Source organism: Micromesistius poutassou (genome assembly GCF_964030765.1).
Source record: "Micromesistius poutassou genome assembly, chromosome: 2".
NCBI lineage: Eukaryota > Metazoa > Chordata > Actinopteri > Gadiformes > Gadidae > Micromesistius > Micromesistius poutassou.
The window spans coordinates 10134479-10155770 of record NC_140272.1 but is presented as its reverse complement, the minus strand read 5'-3'; the positions used below and the strand labels follow the sequence as shown (position 1 = coordinate 10155770).

General features: G+C 43.9%; 2 protein-coding genes across 4 annotated transcripts in view; both read left to right on the top strand.

Annotated features, from left to right (window-relative positions):
* Positions 1-547: 547 nt before the first annotated feature.
* Positions 548-8032, top strand: bap1 (BRCA1 associated deubiquitinase 1). Of its 3 annotated transcripts, none has more exons than XM_084464219.1 (17): positions 548-701; positions 1089-1118; positions 1234-1288; positions 1840-1972; positions 3134-3253; positions 3579-3640; positions 3766-3908; positions 4036-4114; positions 4204-4327; positions 5200-5323; positions 5793-5914; positions 5995-6137; positions 6410-6873; positions 6980-7206; positions 7357-7449; positions 7544-7616; positions 7867-8032. In XM_084464219.1, the coding sequence occupies exons 1-17, from the start codon at positions 665-667 to the stop codon at positions 7998-8000; spliced, it is 2163 nt and encodes a 720-aa protein (XP_084320345.1). In that variant the 5' UTR covers positions 548-664; the 3' UTR covers positions 8001-8032. The 3 variants fall into 3 exon arrangements, with proteins under 3 accessions (XP_084320345.1, XP_084320344.1, XP_084320343.1); XM_084464218.1 differs by having other exon boundaries at positions 5760-5914; positions 5995-6128; XM_084464217.1 differs by having other exon boundaries at positions 5760-5914.
* Positions 8033-9199: 1167 nt separating this feature from the next.
* bsnb (bassoon (presynaptic cytomatrix protein) b) overlaps positions 9200-21292 on the top strand; it is a gene marked incomplete at both ends in the record, with an annotated part of 58244 nt that continues 46151 nt past the window's right edge. Inside the window, 2 exons of the mRNA XM_084464763.1 lie at positions 9200-9378; positions 17866-18253. Of these exons, the coding sequence (XP_084320889.1) occupies positions 9200-9378; positions 17866-18253 (567 nt within the window). The remainder of the gene's footprint in view (positions 9379-17865; positions 18254-21292) is intronic.

Below are 21292 nucleotides of genomic sequence, written 5' to 3'. Positions count from 1 at the left end.
ATGTAGATCTCTTTTTCATAATCCTGTTTATGTTGTATGTGTATGTTATGTGTGATGTCTGTAAAGCTACTGTGACCTTGAATTTCCCCTTAGGGATCAATAAATGTATCTATCTATCTATCTATCTTAATATTTAGGACTTTTATCATCAGCACATTTTTGTAATCGTAAACGTGCACCTTTTCTGTCTTTTCACAATAATTGTACTAATGTACATATCCTCCACACTGTACATACCATCGTATCTTCACTTGATCTGTTTATATGAGATATTGTATACAGTTTTTTCAATATTTTTAATATTCCATATTTGACTTTTTAGTATTAAATATTACACCGTTTTTTTGTATATTACACTATGAGAGAGAGATAGAGAGAGAGAGAGAGAGAGAGAGAGAGAGAGAGAGAGAGAGAGAGAGAGAGAGAGAGAGAGAGAGAGAGAGAGAGAGAGAGAGAGAGAGAGTTGTTACATGAACTGAACTGTTATTACATGGCACCGTCATTGGCCTTCCAGTGATGACGTAGAATGTAGTCGCCCATGGTCTCTTTTGTGTTTATTTTTCAGTTCTCACCAGCTTATGCTAACATTAACGATTCAAATGCATCTTGTGAGCATGGGTTTGCATAGATCGTTTTTTTAGCTATAGTGTGCAAGAATGCAAAGATGAACAAAGGCTGGCTGGAACTCGAGAGCGACCCGGGTAAGACGTGTTACGGGACATTATCAGGGGGATGGCTAAGTACGGCTAGCCTCCAGCTAGCTGCAGAGACCACTCGGGTTTATTAAAAATCATAATCCACCGCTATTACTAAACATAAACAGAGCTACACGGAGGGCTTATACGTCTGTTTACATGAGGTAATACAAAACTAACAGTCATCGCAAAAACAGTTTTAAGTGGATGGTTATTGTCTTGTTGGCTGTCAATACAAAGCCACTAAAGACAGGTTAAATACAGGGATGTTAGATTGATGTGGAAATGTATGGGGCCCATACGGAGTGATACTAACGAGCACATATTGTTCATTTAAGTGTGGAAAGCAAAGATTATAATTAAAATGTGTGTCTATTATTTGCTGTACTACAGGACTATTTACTCTGCTGGTTGAAGATTTTGGTGAGTGTCAGATTTCTAATGTTTAAGCATAAACACCGGTGTATATAATGATTAAATAGATATGGATCATTAATTTGAGAGCAATACGACAATGAACAACTGTAATCTTATGCAGGGGTCAAAGGTGTCCAAGTAGAAGAAATATATGATCTTCAAAGCAAGTGTCAAAGGTAACGTTATGTTGTTTTGCCTTGATCAAATTATTATATTTTATATATTTGTTTTTTGTACATCTTTATTTGATCTAGGGGTGCCATTAGCTCAGGAGGTAGAGTGGGTTGGCTGGTAACTGCAAGGTTGCTGGTTCGATCCCCGGCTCCTCCTAGTTGAGTGTCGTGGTGTCCCTGAGCAAGACGCCTCACCCTAATTGCTCCTGATGAGCTAGCTGTCGCCCTGCGTGGTTGACTCCGCCGTCAGTGTGTGAATGTGTGGATGAATGGGTGAATGTCAGTCAACACTGTAAAGCGCTTTGGATAAAAGCGCTATATAAATGAGGACCATTTTAGCATTTACTATCTTGAATCGTTATATATGTAAATGTACTGATTTGCTGCTGAAGGAAAAGGCTAAAGTTAGAATACAATTACAAGTAAGGATAAGCAGTGCATTGGATAGTAGTTTGACAACTGCATACTGGCAAATCGCTCATAATTGTTCTATTGCTATAGCTTTATTATACAAAGTATAAGTCTTCAGCTCAGAATGTCTCCATTTCTTTCAGTCCTGTGTATGGCTTCATCTTCTTGTTTAAATGGATCGAGGAACGTCGATCCCGGAGGAAAGTTTCCACCTTAGTTGACGAAACCTCTGTCATTGATGAGGAAATTGTTAATGACATGTTTTTTGCACATCAGGTAAGAAAGCGCATATAGATAATTAACAACAAAAAAGTCTACAAATAAGAGAAAAGTATGATTATATTTAAATTGCTGCTATAATACCATAATACTGTAATTGTTATTATAGTACTATTGTATTACTTATAATATCTTAAATATTGGTGTGGTAGCCCTGATTAATCTGAGAACAAGGGTTAAACAGAAGGGGTTCTGTCTATAAATTGTCTCCAGGGATGGACTGGGCCTCAAAAACAGCCCTGGGAGGCAGTTTGATTAACTGCTAATGTTTGTGTGCCAAGCGCACAATACCAAAGGAATTTGTCCAATTCCTTCGGTATAAGTTCATCCCTCATCCTCATCGTCATTCGCTTATCCGGGGTCGGGTCGTGGGGGCAGCAGCTCAAGCAGGGGGCCCCAGACTCTGACGGGGGGATCCCGAGGCGTTTCCAGGCCAGTGTTGAGATATAATCTCTCCACCTAGTCCTGGGTCTTCCCTGGGGTCTCCTCCCCACTGGTTGTGCCTGGAACACTTCCCAAGGGAGGCTTCCAGTGGGCATCCTTACCAGATGCCCGAACCACCTCAACTGACTCCTTTCTAAGCAGAGGAGCAGCGGCTCTAATCCGAGTTCCTCCCGGATGGCTGAACTTCTCACCCTATCCCTAAGGGAGAAGCCAGCCACCCTCCTGAGAAACCCCATCTCGACCGCTTGTATCTGTGATCTCGTCCTTTTGGTCATTACCCATAAGTATAAGGTATAAGTTCATTTACAGTTAATTTGTAATGGCTTCGTAACAGGCAGTATGGCGGCAGACGGCCCTCCTCGAACTACCTGCCGTTCTGTAATTCTCCAGAACTGACAGATGGACAGTCCGCCCCATTGAATGCATCAATTCATGTATTGCCCCTAAATGGAACACAGTGCATATAATAATAGCAGACAGTCTGTAGACTTTCAGTTGGATTACCTGTATTTGTTTTGAAAACTAGGCAGAGCAAGGAGTGGTGGGAATGTTTTCAATGTCAACAAACAGAAGAAGGAAAATGTTTGAGTTGTTGGCTAATTGTTTTGTGCGTGGGCCATCATGGCACCATACATTTTTTTTAATGTGAACAGTATTCATAGTTATTTGTAAAGATTTGGAACGGCTTGGTGTTCAACTTGTTTATTTGTTCAGCTGATACCAAACTCCTGCGCCACCCATGCATTGCTGAGCGTGCTTCTCAACTGCAGTGGTGTTGAGCTGGGCATCACACTCAGTCGGATGAAGGCTTTCACAAAGGGCTTTGGTCCAGAGGTAAGACATGATCTCCCCCTAGCACACGTTCTTACTTATGTCTGTGGACAGAATCACATCCGATCTGATGAGGTCCCGCTAATGATATTTGGCACTAGGAAGTGGTACTTGGACATATCATTTCATTCAACAAATGCCCTTATGGTTTACAGCTGATCGGGCTGACAATGGACATTGTAATTGTGATACAAGTTGTACTGAACTGAACATCCAACAGTTAAAGCCTTTCAACAAGCTCACTCGTCTGCTAATTAATGAGGCACATAAAGGATAACTGGTGTAATACAATGAGTTGAATTCATTAATAATGTTTTCTTTACTTTAGAGTAAGGGCTATGCCATAGGAAATGCTCCAGAGCTCGCCAAAGCACACAACAGCCATGCAAGGTAGGTAGCAGTTAGTGCCTACAAAGTTATGTGATAAAGCTGCAAGAAAACCGATTATTTAGCCCAGGCCCTAAGCACTGTGCAAGCAGCTCTTTGACAGATCTGGGTATCTTGTTTCTATGGAGACCGGAGCCAAGGCACTTGCCAGAGAAGCAGAATGGAATCAGCGCTGTGCGGACCATGGAGGCCTTCCACTTTGTGAGCTATGTGCCCATCAAGGACCGCCTCTTTGAGCTGGATGGACTCAAAGCCTACCCCATTGATCATGGTGAGATTCAACACCCGTCAATCAATGCAACAAATGAGCTGTCACAAAACATAGTGTTCAGTGAATTGAAAGGAATAACAGTTTGTACAAACAGTCTCTGAGACATGTTTTAAACCGTCTAATGCAGGGCCTTGGGGCGAGGAGGAGGAATGGACGGACAAGGCTCGGAGGGTCATCATGGAGAGGATCGGGCTGGCCACTGCTGGGTAAGAAATGATCAACATTTAATCCACTATTGTTGTAAACAATGAGGACTCCCATGTTTACTTTGAAAATTTGTTTGGTTCAATTCTAGTGAACCATACCACGACATCCGCTTCAACCTGATGGCTGTGGTACCGGACCGCAGGATCAAGTATGAATCAAAACTGGAAATCCTCAAGAGAAATCGACAGACCGTACTGGAAGGACTCCAACAGGTTGGAAAACAATCAAGACCGCCTCCATGAGTCTTTGCCAAATTAATATACTCAGATACTCCTTTTGCCTTTTGAATAAGGACAAATGAATCCAATCCTCCAGGCTCCAAAGCCTCTGTTAAGGCCCTGACACATAAGATAACTAGCCGCCGTGAAGGCCAACTGTTGTGTTGTGTTTTGACCAAATATCTGCACTTAATAAAGCACAACTAAACTGCAGCCAACTAGCACATACGTTCTGCACCTGCCTGAGGGGAGTTAACTTACACTACCAGCAGGTGGCAGTAGTCTATTCATCTTTCAAAAAGGGACACCGGAAGACCTCAGACTGTGGATGTATACAAACATGGAAAAAAGCAGCGTTTGCCTACCATTTTACACCACAACCGCTCAGACATATTTGTGATATAGCTACTTATATCGAGAATATTCTACACGATATTCAACACCTGTTTCATCCTGTTGAATCTGAACCGCAGACACGGGCCGACTAGTGCTTGAATTACTACTGGAAATAGTGAACCAAAATCTGCAGGCACCGCACTACCTGTGATGCTTCACAGGGGATGTGAACCTCTCAAGCCCGGCAGGAAGTCATTTCAAGCCGCTCTTCTAATGTATAGTTTCAATATTTACTAAATAAATGTGGCGGCTCAGCCAAACCACTTGGAATGGAAGAAAAGGCAGGAAGCAGCAATGTTGGTAATTAAACCAGCCCGCAAGTGAAGCCCACGCGATATGCTGTTTGATTCAATTAAACAATGATGACGAGAAATAAAATTTCACATAAACTAATTCAATTGACATATCTTCACACTGAAGATGACTATTGTGCCCTGTGGATCCCTTAACGAGGGCTTCTTCTTCTGCAGTTAATCCGCCTCACTCAGCCCGAGCTGGTCCAGGACAAGAAGCAGCAGGAGTCCTCCGCTGATGACATCAAGAAGGAGGCGGACGCTGAGCCAGGGCCCCTCCAGGGAGCCACGCAGACCCCAGGTGCGGCCGCCCCTTCCAAAGTCGCTGGCTCATGAGAGGGAGGAATCGGATCCATTTTTAAGTGCACATTCATTTAAATTTAAAATCTTGTTAAGATAAGTCGCTATGACCTTGCTATCAAGTTAAATGCACTTAACTAACTGACTAAAAGTGTGGGCCTATTTCTTATCGTGAGATCAGGTTTATTGTGGTTAAGGTCAGTGTAAGGATAATCAAGGTCAGTGTAAGGATAATCAAGGTCAGGGTAGAGACCATTAGGGTCAGGCTAAAAATCAAGACATACAACTTTGTTTATGTAAAATGGTCATAGTTGCAGAATATAATCCCGAGCCCACACCTTGTTATGGGCTTGTTTAGTAGAGTCCTTACAAAGTGAAGATGTTGCCACCTCTACATATCTATTTACATACATATCATGTCTTGCCTCATGTTGCAGACGATCAATCCCAGGCTACCTCTAATCCCTCAGGCAGTGCAAAATCTCTGGGTAAACCAGGAGGAGGTACCCGGGTAGTCACCAGTCCCACCCCCATCGTCCAACGCCTGCCTGCTTTCCTTGATAACCACAACTACGCCAAGTCCCCCCTGCAGGTATGCATATAGAGAATAGCATCTCTAGCGGGTGCACTCTTTGGTTCATGATCTAACATGCGACTTCCTGTGGTGGACAGGAAGAGGAGGACCTGGCTGCTGGAGTGGGTCGCACCAGGGTAGCCGCCGCACCACCGAAGCCACCGTACTCTGATGATGAGGACTATGAGGACGAAGAAGAAGAGGTTACCGGTGCTGCGGGAAAACCCAGCAGGTTAGCTGTGTAAGATTTGATTTGGTCAAAGTCTTCTACTGGGAAATAACTTGGCAATTTGTTTAATACCCAAACAAACTTGCAGCCCAGCTCTGGTTTTGTAGAAATGTGTGCCGCAGTCATGCTCCGTAGTTTGTATCATCAGTGTCCCCTCTTGGTAGACATTGTAGTGAGACAGATCCATGAAGTGCTCCCACATATGTTTCATCATCGAGTAGTGATTCTATTATCAGGGCTCCTACTGTAATCAGGATGATTCTAGCGTTTTCTCTCCATTGAAGGTTCAGAAGGAAGGCCAGCCTAAGGACGCGGTCGGGCCGCGTGGGAGGGGGCCTGGAGAGTCAGATCGCGCTCAGCGTCCTGGCAGAGAAGCTGAAGAAGGAGGTCCAGCGGAAAGACGCCCTGAGCACGCCGCTGTCCGTGCGCACAGAGGGCCGCAACGGTGGAGTCAGCATCACGGCGGCGTCGCAGCCGTCACCCACTCCCAGCAACGAGAGCACGGACACGGCCTCGGAGATCGGCAGTGCCTTCAACTCGCCGCTGCGCTCGCCGGCGCGCTCCCAGGCGGCCACACGGCCGTCCAGCCCAGTGGCGTCCCACCTCTCCCGCGTGCTGTTCGGGGAGGACGACCTGCTGCGGCTGGACCCCCGACACAACCGCGCCGTGCGCGAGCTCGGCCCCTCCATCTGCGTAGCGCTGCTCCACCTGCAGGAGGACGGGGTCATCTGTTCCCTCCCTCCGTCTGGTGAGAGTCCACCAGCTCATTAGCAACAGGAGACTGTTTAAGAAGGCATGATGACGCATCAGTCCCTTCCCATGTTCAACAGCTGATCTAGTGTGTGTCTTTACAGTGGACTCCTCTGCCAACGGGCCGAAGCGGCCCTTCACACCCAAGAAGAAGATCAAAGAAGAGGAACATGGAGAAGAGGCGGATGGCAGTGCTGAGGGCCCATCTGTACAGGTGAAAGAGGAGGAGGACTGCAAGGAAGGAGTGGGGGGCAAGCCTAGCAAAGAAAAGTTGAACCCTGCAGATGTGGTCGGAGTCCAGAAGCCACCTGGAGATAAATATTCTCCCAAGGTACTTTGCAGGGTGTTACGTTCCTCTGGGGGTCTGCCGGTCAACGTTGTTTTGCTTTTACTCACTATCGATATATCATCATTGTTCTGGTATTATTGTTGCTGCTCTGTTGTGAAAGGATGAACACAGAGCTACTGTCCTCTTTTACAGGAGCTGCTGGCTCTGCTGAAGTGCGTGGAAGCTGATATTGCTAATTATGAAGTCTTCCTAAAGGAGGAGGTGGAAAAACGGAAGAAATACAAGGTGAGAATAATTTTGAATAACGGCATGAAAATGTTCATCATTCAAAATTTCAATCTTCGATGATCTAAACTCTTAACTTAATTTATTAACTTAGATTGATGACCAGAGGAGGACCCACAATTATGACGAGTTCATATGTACCTTCATATCCATGTTGGCACAAGAAGGTAAGTCTTAATAAACGGTCGTGATTCTACATCTCCTGTATGCATGTTCTCTTTGACTTGAGGTAACCCCGCATCACTGACAGTAAGAACACCGGCTGAAGACAGCAGCCGTTTGTGGAAATTATAGATTTCCTTTTGTGTGTGGGTTTCTTTTTCCACCCACAAGCCATTACTTAGTATTACACAACGACTGTACTGTTCAGTGAGGGTGTGAGAATGTATCAGGGTTTTAAACGGCTTCGTTCCACAGGCATGCTGGCCAGCCTGGTGGAGCAGAACATCTCGGTGCGCCGACGGCAGGGCGTCAGCATCGGCCGGCTGCACAAACAGAGGAAGCCGGACCGCAGGAAACGCTCACGACCGTACAAGGCTAAGCGGCAGTAATATATATATATATATATATATATATATATATATGTATATATAAAATAAAAACACACACACACACACACACACACACACACACACACACACACACACACACACACACACACACACACACACTGTGGTGATCATCTTCTAAAGATCATAAAGCATCAAGCAATCACAGCAGAGAAGAAGGAGGAAAAGAAATGGGTGCACTTCTGTAAAGGCTGTTTGTTGTATTTTAAGATGGCTTCCTATTCGTAACAAAACGGAATCATGCCGCCATTTCTTTTATATGTATGTGTATATAATGCGTTACAATTTTTGGCATCATGTCATACCTTTTGAGATCTGCCACTTCAGTTAAGAGGCTCTTATTGTACAAGGCGAATATTGAATTGCAAAAATGCCTTCTATATTTCCTTTACAGAGGGAATTAATTGTTCTGAAGGTCATTTGGTATTTTGTAATCATGTTCTCGCAGTATAGTTTATAAGGTATTGGAACCTCAGAGATCTGAACCGGGTCTTTTTGACTAGAAGGTGTATATTTCCCACTTGGGTCCTGTAAATGAACGATGAACCATCATCTTATTTTTGTACCTGACAGCGCTCCACATTGAGCGGTGGTTTATTGTGTGCATCTGTGTGTTTTGTACATATGTATCTGTCTGCCAGCTCAGCATCACTTGCACAGTGGGCCAGGTGGCTTTTGTCCTTACCAATTCATACTACAATAAACTTAAAGAAAATGTGCTCATTGTTTCATTTTAATTATTATTATTATTATTTTTTATATTAACTAGTTGAATTGAACTTAACGCAGTTCTGGAGTTCCAGAACATTACATTTTCTTAGGTATACTATGTGTTCATAGGGTCTATATTGAACATATTTAAACTACCTAAATATTCTATATAATGTAGAATCAATAACTCGTAACATGAAGAGGCAAAAAATCCAATAGAGTGTAATGTGTGCCGTTGAACGCGCGCGTAATCAGGCGAGCTCCCGCCTCTTGCGTCAGCGCGCTCCCCCTCCGTCAGCGCGCTCCCGGGCCGTCAGCGCGCTCCCGCTCCGTCAGCGCGCCTGCTCCGTACGGGAGGCTGAATTGTAGGTGATGATGGCGGAAGGGGAACAGCGTCGAGTTTGATCGAGTTCTCTTCGCGGCTGAAGAACCATCCAAACCCGCGCTTCACCGAGACGGACCGCTAAGCGATGGGGAACGAGGGCAGCATGGAGGGCGAGGGGCCGGCGGGGCAGGCCGGCCCGGCGGCCCCTGCAGCGGGGGCTCCGGCTTCCGTTTCAGCACCACCGGCCCCTGGACAGCTCACCAAGCCCAGCAATGGTGCGCCAGCCGGAGGGACAGGGGCCGGACCCGGGCCGGGGATTAACAGGTAGTCACCATGTAGGACGAGCACCGAGAAAAGAGCCGGTGTCACGTTACGGTCATAGTTTACGACTCGCAATGAAGCACATCGGGAAATTCGGTGGACGAGATAGACTTCAATGTGCGCTTAATTATTTATTTCAATATCCTATTCAACACAATTCACTATCCGGTTGAACACCGATTTCTCGATCAAACGTCAATGCCGTCGTGCCACGGGCACCGATATTGAATCCACATTTTTCGTAGCCTACAAGTTAGAGTCAACAATGCGTGAATATGGCCTTAAAGCGGTTAAATAGGCCAGGACGGAATCACACGCCCGCTCCTGGGGCTCTGGTGAGGCTGATGCATACATGTTGCCGGGAATAACATGGATATCGGATCACATGTCCAATAACATTTCCGTAGGCGAGCTACCGTAGACCGCTGCTCTACAAAGAGCTGAGCCTATGTAACATTTAGGATGGGACAGCCTAACGCTTCACCTTGGATGCGTGTGGTGGCGATACTACGTGGTGTCCATTTTACGAGAATGGTGATAGCACCGTCTCATCATCGGCCCGATAATAACACAACCCAACGCAGTGACGAGCATTGTGATTCACCATCGTTCCCATCATGAAGCACTTGTAACCGGATGGGAGTGTTCACTTCCAGGATGACACCACATCCATGGAAGAGGAACCCAGTCGTTACAGCGTTTGATGAACGACTGTACCTGTCAGTCTCATCCGATCAGAGACTAAACGGGCTATCTTTAGCCCCTAAACTTGTAGCACGTCCCATCGATCCACACACCTTGAGGTGGTGACGCGGTGTGGCCCATATCGTCCTCTCAAATGTGTCCAGCCTGTTTGTCTTCATTGTCTTTCTGCATTATTAGCATGGATCCCGTTTATACACAAATTATGCTTACAATAATGGCCGAATAATAACACTTAAACACTTAAAATGACTAGTATTATTATAATTACAATTAGATAATATGAATTAGTATTATTATTATGAAGCTATATTTGAGGGGTTTCTATATCAACGTTGCTATGAAAGGACCATTATAGAGTCTATATGGTGTAGCTCATCTTCATAAATAATGGTGTAGTCTGTCTGTGTAAGTTGAACCACAACAACCCATGGGAGTGGCTGAAATGTGTCACATTAGTGATGCAATTTATTGCTGTATTGGAAGGCTAGCAATTACTTAATGTTCCCTAAATATAAATATAACCTGATAACACGTTACAATAAGGTTACATTAATGAAGAATTGATTAAGATTAGTTAATGCAGTAATAAGCATTTACTAACAGTTAATTAACAGTCAACTTATGGTCTAGACAATATCTGTTACTACTGGGGTTTGTGTTTACTAATAGTGTTGTAAACTCAGGTAATGGTGTTCATTTAAACTAAGGTATTAATTTCTACATTATTGAAAAGGGTAAGGGTTAAAGTTGCAGTGTAAGAGAATTTAAATTGCATCTTGCAGAATGACTTTGAAGAAATGGAATACAATCTTCATCATTGCAGAAATTGGTTCCTCTGTACAAGTAAATGATGTAAGGGTCTTCAAGTCACTGCTGGTTTGTTTATGATAGAGAGCAGGTTGACAGAGCAGACACAGAGCAGGTCCTCATCAGTACCGGACACAACATGTGCACTGGGGCTGTCATGAATAACACTGAACTACACTGAATAACATGAACTAACATTACATACGTTGGCCCATAATGAACAAAGCAGGACAATCTTTCAGCCAAATGATTGACATCCATTCGCTTTAGCTTGCGTCTTGAAGCAAAATAGCACACATCGATAGTGCAGAAAATGTCTTTCTTACTGTTGTTCTATGATTTTTCAGTAAACAACCCTATAATCTTAATATGAATAATCTTAGACTATGCAACAGCAATATTAGTGAATAACCCTTTAACATGTAGGCAGATTCACAATACTATCACCCTAAGTGCATAAGTGACAGAACTTGCAACAAGCAAATATCCAGTAGACATCATATTCTGAAATTGTGGTGCTTCTCACTCAAACCACGTTGAACACACATTTAAACCACATTGTCGTTCCCTTTGAGGGTCTGCATTCGGACCACTAGGCCCTCCGGGTGTCAGAGCAGGTCTGGGTGTGTTCTAGTCGGCCTTCAGAGAGAGAGGCTTGTTGAGGAGTTGGCATTGATTTGCTGGGTGATCTTTCGGGCTGGTTCCAACTGTTTGGTGCTCACAGGAATGGCTGCATGTGTCTAACATGACATCGGACACTCAGCAGGAGAGTCTAGTGTTGTATCACAGGGAATATTTCTCGACTCGAGGAACTCAGGACTGCTGGTGACATGAATGACATCCAATTGTTTGGCAATGTCCTTGAAACCTTGACCCAACGGTCTATGTAGCATTGTCAGAGATGAGGGTGTGTGGTGTGCATTGGACTGTGAAGTATCTCTTTCATTATGTGATCACAGCAGGTGAAGTCATGTCTCGGAGAAGGTAGATTTCATCCATCTGGAATATGAGTCCACAAGCACTGGGTAATGTTTGCTGTTCCAGTTGAAAATGTGTGCAGCCACGGTAGACCATCAGATGTCTGGAGCGGGGTGGAGCTGGGGAGGTTACTGTTGCTGATGAGATCTGGTGCTGTATCACTCTGCATATGAGAGAAACTCCTCTGCGATGTGGTTTGACATTGTTGGCCAAAAGATGATGCTTCCAGCTCTGTGCTTGGTCGCTTCAGCACCTTGGTGGCCTTTGTGCACAATGTTGAAGTACTTTCTGTACAGGGACTGAGTGATGACTGTTTTGTGGCCTTTCATGATGATTCCATCCTCCACTGTCCGTTTGTCTCTGTAGGAAAAGTCGAGCCGGACAGCATGCTTGAAGAGGCTCTCAATGGTGGGCTATCCTCGTTTAATGACTGCACTGAGGGTTGGTAGAGCCTCTGCTTTCTGAGTTCCTCCAGGCGGGTGCTGGAGATGTTCCCTTCCGACATGACTTTGAAAGTGTCATTTTAAGCAGGGCTCTGGGAGGCGTGTGTGTTTGGAGCTTGTGAGAGAGTGTGCACCAGAGACATGTATTTGGCATTTTGTTCAACCATGTTGATGTCCCAGCTTTGCAGCTGGAGCATCATTCTCTGGAGCCGGGCAGGCACCTTGTCAATGGGCTTTATTAGGATAGTTACCAGAGTTTGTTGGTCAGTTTCTACCATTGTGGACTTTCCTTAGACGCAGTTCTTCAATTTTGTGCAGGCAGACACGACAGCCAGTATCTCCTTCTCTATTTGGGCATATCGTGTTTCCGTGTAGGTGAGGGTGCGAGACGCAAGCGCTACCGGTCTACGTCTTGCATGCATGCAGCTCAAAGTCCATAGCATGATGTGTCACAGGTAAGCGTGACTGGCCTTTTGACATCATAGAATGACAAAACTGGTGGGCTCGCCAAGCATGACTTGAGATGGTTGAATGCCTCCAGGTGCCACTGGAACCAGCACCATGCAGTCTCCTTGTAGGTCAGTTATTTCAGTGGTGGTGGTCCGATGTTGCTGAAGTTCAGGATGAACTTTCCAAGGTAGTTAAACCATGCCAAGGAAGCGCTGTGGTGAGGGGATGTCTGTGGGGACCCGCATGTCAGTGCTGCAGTTTTAGAAGGGTCAGCTTTTAGCCCCTGGCTTGTGAAGATGTGGCCTACATAGTATACTTGGTCCAAGCAAAATTAGCATTTAGCTGGATTTAGTCTGACTTCTCTCACTTGTTCGAGCACTCTCCTCAAGTTGGCATCATGCTCAGCTACTCCAAGGCCTCCGATGATGACGTCATCTACGTAACATGGATAACCTCTGGTCAGCTGTTCCAGATAGCGCTGAAACACCTCTCTCCCAGAGTTAATGCCCAAGTTGTAGGGTATTTGTCCTTACTGCCGCAACACAGGTAGATTTAGTGGCTTGCTTCTTGCTAATTTCCTCCATCATTTCATGAATGTGACTGATACGGCTTTGGTTAGTGATAATTTGTGATTCGAGATTTTCTCAAAGAGTCACTGGTGATGCCACACACTATCCGGTCAAAGATGAGCTTGTCAGCCAAATTCAAAATCTGCACCTTTTAGCTGTGATCCTTAAATCACTGATGAGTGACTCAATACTCAATTATTTTCAGATTTCATGAATGGAACTTGTCTTTCAATCGTTGTGCTCTTTTGGGCATTGCAGATTTCTCAAAACTTTCGTCAGGCAGTCCAGGTCCTCTCAGGGGTCCGCTAAGGCGAATGCTGCTCTGTTGTCACCAGGCGCACGCACATCAGCTGCCATATGCAAATGAATGATCTCGTCCAATGGCTTCGGGTTCAGCGAGATTAAGGAGCATATAAGCCTTTGTCCTAGCAGGCTTGTCGAAGTGTGGTGTGGCGATGAAATTGTTGTAATCCTCTGAAACATTTCAGTCAAAAACAACGGGTTGGTCTGAAAAATCCATCCACCATCCTCTGATAGCGTTAGCAAGCTAGATAGCAGAGTTTGTATCAAGTTTGTCAGTCAATAATAAATAACTCACAGGCAAAGTCACTGCTGGTTTGTTTATGATAGAGAGCAGTAATACAATAATAGTGATTATTTCACTTTTGAAATTCAGTCGCTCAAATGAGTCTCACGTCATAGATCATACATCATAATGTAAAGCCCATAGTATGCTGCTGTTTAGCTTCAACCAAGACACTATCACTAGTGATGTAACCACTTTGTCTCCTCTCATTGTACGCACAGTACTTCACTCTACTTGAGGCACTCTACACACGTATTGCATACAGATATTCTATCTATACTTTATAGGTGGAAGATTAAATGCTGTAGCTTTCACTTTGGGTTAAGTATTTTTCAGCCACAATCATTATAAGTGGTCCAACCACAATAGGATTTGAATTACTTTATACTTCACTATTTTCAATTTTCAATGTAATAATGTGAATCACATTAAGGATCACTGTGCCTATCCAGGGTCTGATGCAAGACAGATAACTACAACCATCAAAAACTTGTGTTGAGAGCTTGCAATAGGCCAAATTAGGTGTGTTCTTTTTTATTGTATTTCCATTTTTGTATTCCCGCTTTAATGTTGTCCTTTCCTTTCTGAATAGAATTAGAATAGGTAATAGTTGCTTCCGGAAAAAGCCCAAATACAAGTATTTTGTTCACAAGGAACAATGGAAAAGTATGTTTTAAGCAAGTAAATATTTTCAAAGCTCAATTAAAAGTATGTATCAGCCTTCATTGGCTGGTACGGAGGCAGGAAGGTTGGTTGGATGTTTAGGGTCTTCAACTCCTAACCAGAAGGAACTGGGTTTGATCCACAATGTCCAAAGTCTAGAAGCCTAACCCCTATCTTCTCCCTAGTCAACATATAAACCTCTGTTCAATTACTTAACAGTAAATCGTAAGTAGTAAATTTACTTTATAAATGTCACTTTTGCTAAGGTATACTGGGCTATGATGTTTCTAAATCTCGGGCCATGGCAGGAAGCGTCAGACCGTATAAACAGTACATTAAACCTCAAATCAGCTTGTAAAAGTTTGTAATAGTCTTTGCTTTGCACTTTGCTTGAGTTTAAAAAAAAAATAATCTGTTGACCTGATCTGTTAGAAAACAGACAAAATGTTGCAGTACAGTGCATAGTGCAGTAAAGTGAGATCTGTACTTAGATCTGGTATAGACTCAGATACCAAACCTTGGTTGTCCTTCTGGTTGTGAGATATTGTCTGTTCCACTGCAATCGTACAATCCTCATACTTCAACATACATACTTCAACTACTACTACTTCTACTACTTCTACTTATCTAAGTGTCAGTATAATACTTATAATAACTTACTTATAATAACCCAAGAATAATTGGTACTGGATGGATGAAAGCATTCTATCCAGATTATTGGTGATATATTTTAGGTTAGGAATACTATTATATTAACAGTAGGGATGCACGCTAACTTTTTTTTTTAACCGATACCGATAACCGATAACTTTCAGCTCCTAAAGGCTGATACCGATACCGATAACCGATAACGCACAGACATATAAATATATATGATCATGACCTAAGATCATGACATTGTTGCTCAGACATCAGTAGAATCAATGGAGGGTTTAGGGGGGGCAGGCTTGCAAGGGGCGGGATATGACGTAGGGTCCACGACGGCCCCTGTCACTCAGGTGTGTTTTGGTCTGACCGCAGCATCTGAGGCAGAATAGGCAGAACTCATCGCGATCATCTTAAATGTTGCTGCAGCGATGCATCATATATTCTGTTGCATCCACAACATCCGTATCGAACGATGAAAGATTGGAGCATGAGTTACAGACAAATAGAAGAAACAATGAATAAGAAAGGCGTCGCAAACAGCTGCGTTACTGGAGAAAGAGCGTCTTTTTTTGCTTCATTTCACATCTAACAAACACTGGGACAAATGTAGTTGATTTCTGTGTTTAACTGAGAAAACAGGGAGTGGAAGGCCGGGACCCTATAATGTTCAGCTAACTGTTGTCAATAATAAGTGTTACAAGACTTAGCGCATGTGTGTGCACGAGAATGGCAGTGTGTGTGTGGGTGTGTGAGTGTAAGAGCGAGGAGAGCGAGCGGTAGCGTGTGTCTGCAAACGTGTACTGTAAAGTTAGTGAAACTAAGAATAAAGTACACAGCCTTTCAATAATCGGCGGCCGCTTCATTCCGACCATATTCCTACCTATAAGCAGACCCACTGCCGGTCAAAGGGAAGGGTGTTACCCCCGAGAGAACATCGACGTCTCCCCTGTGCTCTCAACTATGGTCTGGGAGCCGACAGCAGGAAAGGTGTAACATAATAATAAAAATAAACATTTTCTATATACGTGTGCAGCTGTGAACTCATGTATTGTAATTGATTGCATGATGTGTACTTTTAGGGTTAGCCTACGATAAGACCTTTCATTTAGCGTTAGTGGGAGCGGGGCACTGAAATTATATAGGCTATGTTATCGGGTTATACGTAATAAGTTCTGTTATCGACCCGATAATTATCGGCCCGATAATTATCGTGCACCCCTAATTAACAGTGGTTGTAAACTGGATTATGTTTAGCATTGTTTTTAAATTTTTAAAATGTAGAATGTTTCGCTGTGAATGCCAGACGCAAACCTGACCCAGAATTAATCTAACTGTCTGGAGCCAAGACTGTGTTATTGACTGTTGAAATTGAAACAAAATAGAAAGTCTTCAAAATCCAAAATCCTGAGTGAGGAAAGGTCCTTTAAATAATGCTATGTTGTATACAGTACATCATGTGAATTATAAACTCACTTAGTATTATGAGGTTTAGTCATTTATATTTTAGTTCTTGGATGGTGTGGACATCTTCTATGGCCATTAGTTGGATGGTGTTTTGCTGGTGGAACTGTAGTGTCCAGCCTTCAGGTTCTGTGAAGAGTGTGACCCTGATGGCCTGAAGGAAGAGCCATTCCTGGTGAGAGCAGAAGACTGATTCAGCCTGACCCGTTAGCAGTGACTCAGTGCTGCTAACGTGCTCTACATTGAGTTCTGCTCTCAGCTTGGTTGTTCCTTTAAGGGTTCGCTACGGCTGCCTTTGAAGACGATGGGCACAGTATGGCGCCAATTCATTTGTTGTCATGAGGAATGAACAAAAAATTGCTTTATGTAAATGCCATGCTAAATGCCAAATGCCGTCTGGCTAAAAGTTCACAATGCCGTTTAGTGTCTGGCACGGATCTGTAAGCTGTAGAGAAGCTACACAGAGGGCACTGCTGCAGGAAATACAAAGAGAGACCTGACTAAAGAAGGCCTCTATACATGTTGTAGGGCCTGGCTCCAGCCAGTAGAAGGGGTTTAATAGTGCATAAGTGATTAGTATATTTCTTATCTCTCTCTGGCAGTGAGGCTGCAGGAGCATAGAGCAATGGCCCAATACAAGTCACATATACAGTATATGTTAGTTATACTGTATATGCAATATAGAGATTGCATATTGTGTGTATACTATATCTAGATTTTTTACGAGAAAGTGAGAGAGTAATAGTGTGAGAGAGAGCGTGATAATGTGAGAGTGTGAGAGAGTGATAGTGTGGGAGTAGATCAGAAATATTGTGTAGGATAAATGTATATTTCCTTGTTTTACTCTAAATGTGTTTAGTGAATAATTGATGTATGTGTACATCTTTATAAATGTCAAACAAAATGGTTCATGGGGTTTTGTATATTTCTAATGGCATGACACGTTGTATGTGTAGTATTAGTAGTGGTAGTAAAGTAGGAGTAGTAGTAATAGGACACAATCACTGAAACAGCTCAGCTGGTAGTTACAGTTGATGACACATTGATGTAAAAAAAAAAGTAACTTTCTTGTTGGTTGAATGGATTATGAGAAAAGTAGAACAGAATAGGCGAGAATTCTCTGACCACCCATTGGTCTGTGTTCATTCTGTGGCCTCATCCTTCTCTCCTCTTCCTGCAGACCCCCCCAAACAGACCCCGGGCCCAAAGCCGGGGTCCAGAGTGGCCCCGGGACGGGGGACCGCTTGGCCTCCCAACAAAGCCACCAGCCTGCAGGCCCCCAGGGAGGGGAGCAGGGCAAAGGTCACGCCTCCAGGATGAGCTTGCAGGTGGAGGCTGGCGGCAGGGGCGGCAGGTCTCCGTCTGCGTCTCCGGACCGCAGCGCCCCCTCCTCCCCCTACTCAGTGCCTCAGATAGCACCCATGCCTAGCAGCAAGCTCTGTCCCGTCTGCAACACCGCCGACCTCATGGGCTCCACGGACGGCCAGCCAAACCACAACACCTGCACGCAGTGTCGCTCCATGGTGTGCAACCAGTGTGGCTTCAATCCCAACCCTCACCTCACACAGGTAGGCCTCAGCACCTACTCCCCCCCTCCCCCCTCAAACCCCTCTCACCCCTCACCTCACACAGGTAGGCCTCAGCACTTACTCCCCCCCTCCCCCCCTCCCCCCTCAAACCCCTCTCACCTAACTTGTAGTAATGAGAGTTTTATAATGTAAAATCCTAAGTAATCCTAAATCTACCTTAATCTAGGCTCATTAAAACTTTTATTGCCACATCTGGCAAAAGAGAAAGGCAGTTTCAAAAACAACAGTGTCTCCACATGATGACAAATCATTTCCCAATGAATAACTAAACAACAACCAAAACCCTATTCCAACCTCTCACCTCCCTGTTCTCCAGCCCTTCCTGAGCGAGGGCGGTCATTGTGATATGCCTTCTCGATGCACAAGCCCTCCATCAGGAGAGGAGATAAAAGGAGGTTTGGGGTCGGGCCAGCCTGGTTCTGTCAGATGTCGTGTTGTTCTGTGACATTGTGATCTTTATTGTAACTCTAGGGCACACTTCATGAAAGGCAGCTGTTCTCTGTGAAAATGTGACCTCCAGGTTAATGCGATACAAGTGATGCGTGCAGCAGGAATACCGGCCCGAGCCATTGGCTCTCCATTATGTCAAAGAGGGGGTTTTAAACCGTATGAGGGCTATGGATGGTGAGGGCCGTGTGTGTGTGTGTGTGCGTGTGCGTGTGTGTGTGAATGTGTAATGCCTCTTGATCTGCTGTGCTTGAGAGAACCAGGCCCATTTATGATCATCTACACACAAACATGTTGGGATGAAACGAGAAATCAGCTCCTGATTTGCCTTCATTGTGTAAAAGATTCATGCAAAGTGAAATATCAAGGGCGGTGAGGAAACCTTTTGTTTGTGGAGTCGTAACAAGGACCTCCTGACTTAGTAATATCTGATTGGGTGAAAGGCCAGAGGTCTCTTGTAAATCTGCCGCAAAGAGTAAAAGTAAATAGATAATAATAAATGTGTCCCTCACGTCCGTCCATGTAATTTATATGAAAATATAGGTGCTGCTGTTAGCAAGTACCACAGAGTGCCTGTTCCTATTCCCTCTAGCTTGGATCACATTATGCGTCATGGTCCTGAAAATGAAGGCTCGCTGAGTCGCCCAACAGGGCTACTGAGGAGTCATGATGCCATTTGCAGCACAACTACGATATGCCTCTATTTATAGGCAATGAGTGCCACCATAGACTAAATAATGTATGGAGGGACCAACTGTGAGTCACTAAGTGCCAGCTGATTCTGAATATACATCTGTGTGTGTGTGTGTGTGGGGGGGGGGGGGGCGTGTCTGTGTGTTTGTGTACATGTGTGTATGATGGTATGGAAAGCCAAAAGGGTAACAACCATGCCTTATTGTAGATGTTTATAGTTTTAATTTGACGTTTAGGCTTCCATAAAGTCGCATTTGATGCCGTGTTGGAGGTGAGTCAAAAAGGAGTTTTTGTCCACTGAAACAGTATATTTGATGCTGTTTTGGTGCATACCTCCTCTAATTCTGCATTTTCGCAATTGTGTCCAATTGGTGACGTTTAATCTATGGTTTCCAATGGGTCTCATGTTTACACGCAGGTGTTCAGCCTATATGGTTAACGGCATGTTCCTGTAGCCATGTGTAGCCTACAATAATGAACAGTAGACTGCAATTATATGATTTATTCATGCTGTATTTCCATTATGACATCATACAGATCCATGGTTACCACCCTTTTTTACAATGTCGTCAAAATATTAAAGATTCTTTGCAAGAATGCTTAATACCACACGTTTTGTTGCTGGACTCGCCCATCAAATCTGAATCTTATTTCTTCTTACTCACGATATTAACAAAACGATGTAGCACTGACAGAGTAGGCTTCGAATATATATGTTATATATAGATATATAGGGCATACACTGTTAGTTCTCTAGAGAGAAAACAGACTCTGCTGCGTATTATATATTATATACTGTATATATATATATATATATATATATATATATATATATATACTGTATATAGGGGACTGCCTGTTCTCACAGCAGAAATCCAATAGAGCCTATATTTATACTGTATATATATATATATATATATATATATATATATATATATATATATATATAGGCTCTATTGGATTTCTGCTGTCACTTCTGTATCAGCGTCTTTGATATCAACAAATGTCCGGGAGGCAGCCCATAATTCCCTTCTAAACATTGAATTGATAAATATCATGAATTAATCAATTCATGATTATTTACAGTCAATTAGTTTGAAGCATTAAATATGTAAGGGATAATGTTTAGATTGCCTGTCATTATAGAGAAATAAGGGCTTATTTCCCAATAATGACCGGCGACGTTCTATACATTATCCCTCTTGTGGCTGTGGTGGCTGTGGCTGTGACCCTTTTGGCCTTCAATACGTGCATGCTGGTGTGTGTGTGTGTGTGTGTGTGTGTGTGTGTGTGTGTGTGTGTGTGTGTGTGTGTGTGTGTGTGTGTGTGTGTGTATGTGTGTGTCTGTATGTGTGCATCTGTCTGTGCATCTGTGTGTGTGTGTGTGTGTGTGTGTGTGTGTGTGTCTGTGTGTGTGTGCCTGTGAGTGACAACAGCGGAAGTGGATGTTATGGGTATTTAACGTCTGAGCCTTGAGCTTGTCACAAACTGGCAGGAAGAGAGCGAGTGACAGAGAGAGTAAGAGAGACATAGACAGTAGTCTGTCCCCAGAATCCATCCACCCAGACCTCGTATGGACTCGGCTCATGGCCTCCGTTCTCCTCCGGCCGTCAGAAGCTGATGGACATAATGAAGATGGGTGCAGTAAAGATGAAAAGGCTACGGAAGATGTAGTGGAAGAAGGTTATTTTGGTTGGGAAACGGCCTGCGGTAGCTTGTGAGCGAGGGCGGCTACCACTTTTGTGGACCTCATTGGCAATTGTCCATATGGCATTATAAATAATAAAACATATTGATAAACTCCAAGCCCAGATTTTCTCTGTTCAAGTGGTAATGCATTTTCAGCCCAGGGAAGATGGCTTGTTAACTTTATCTGAG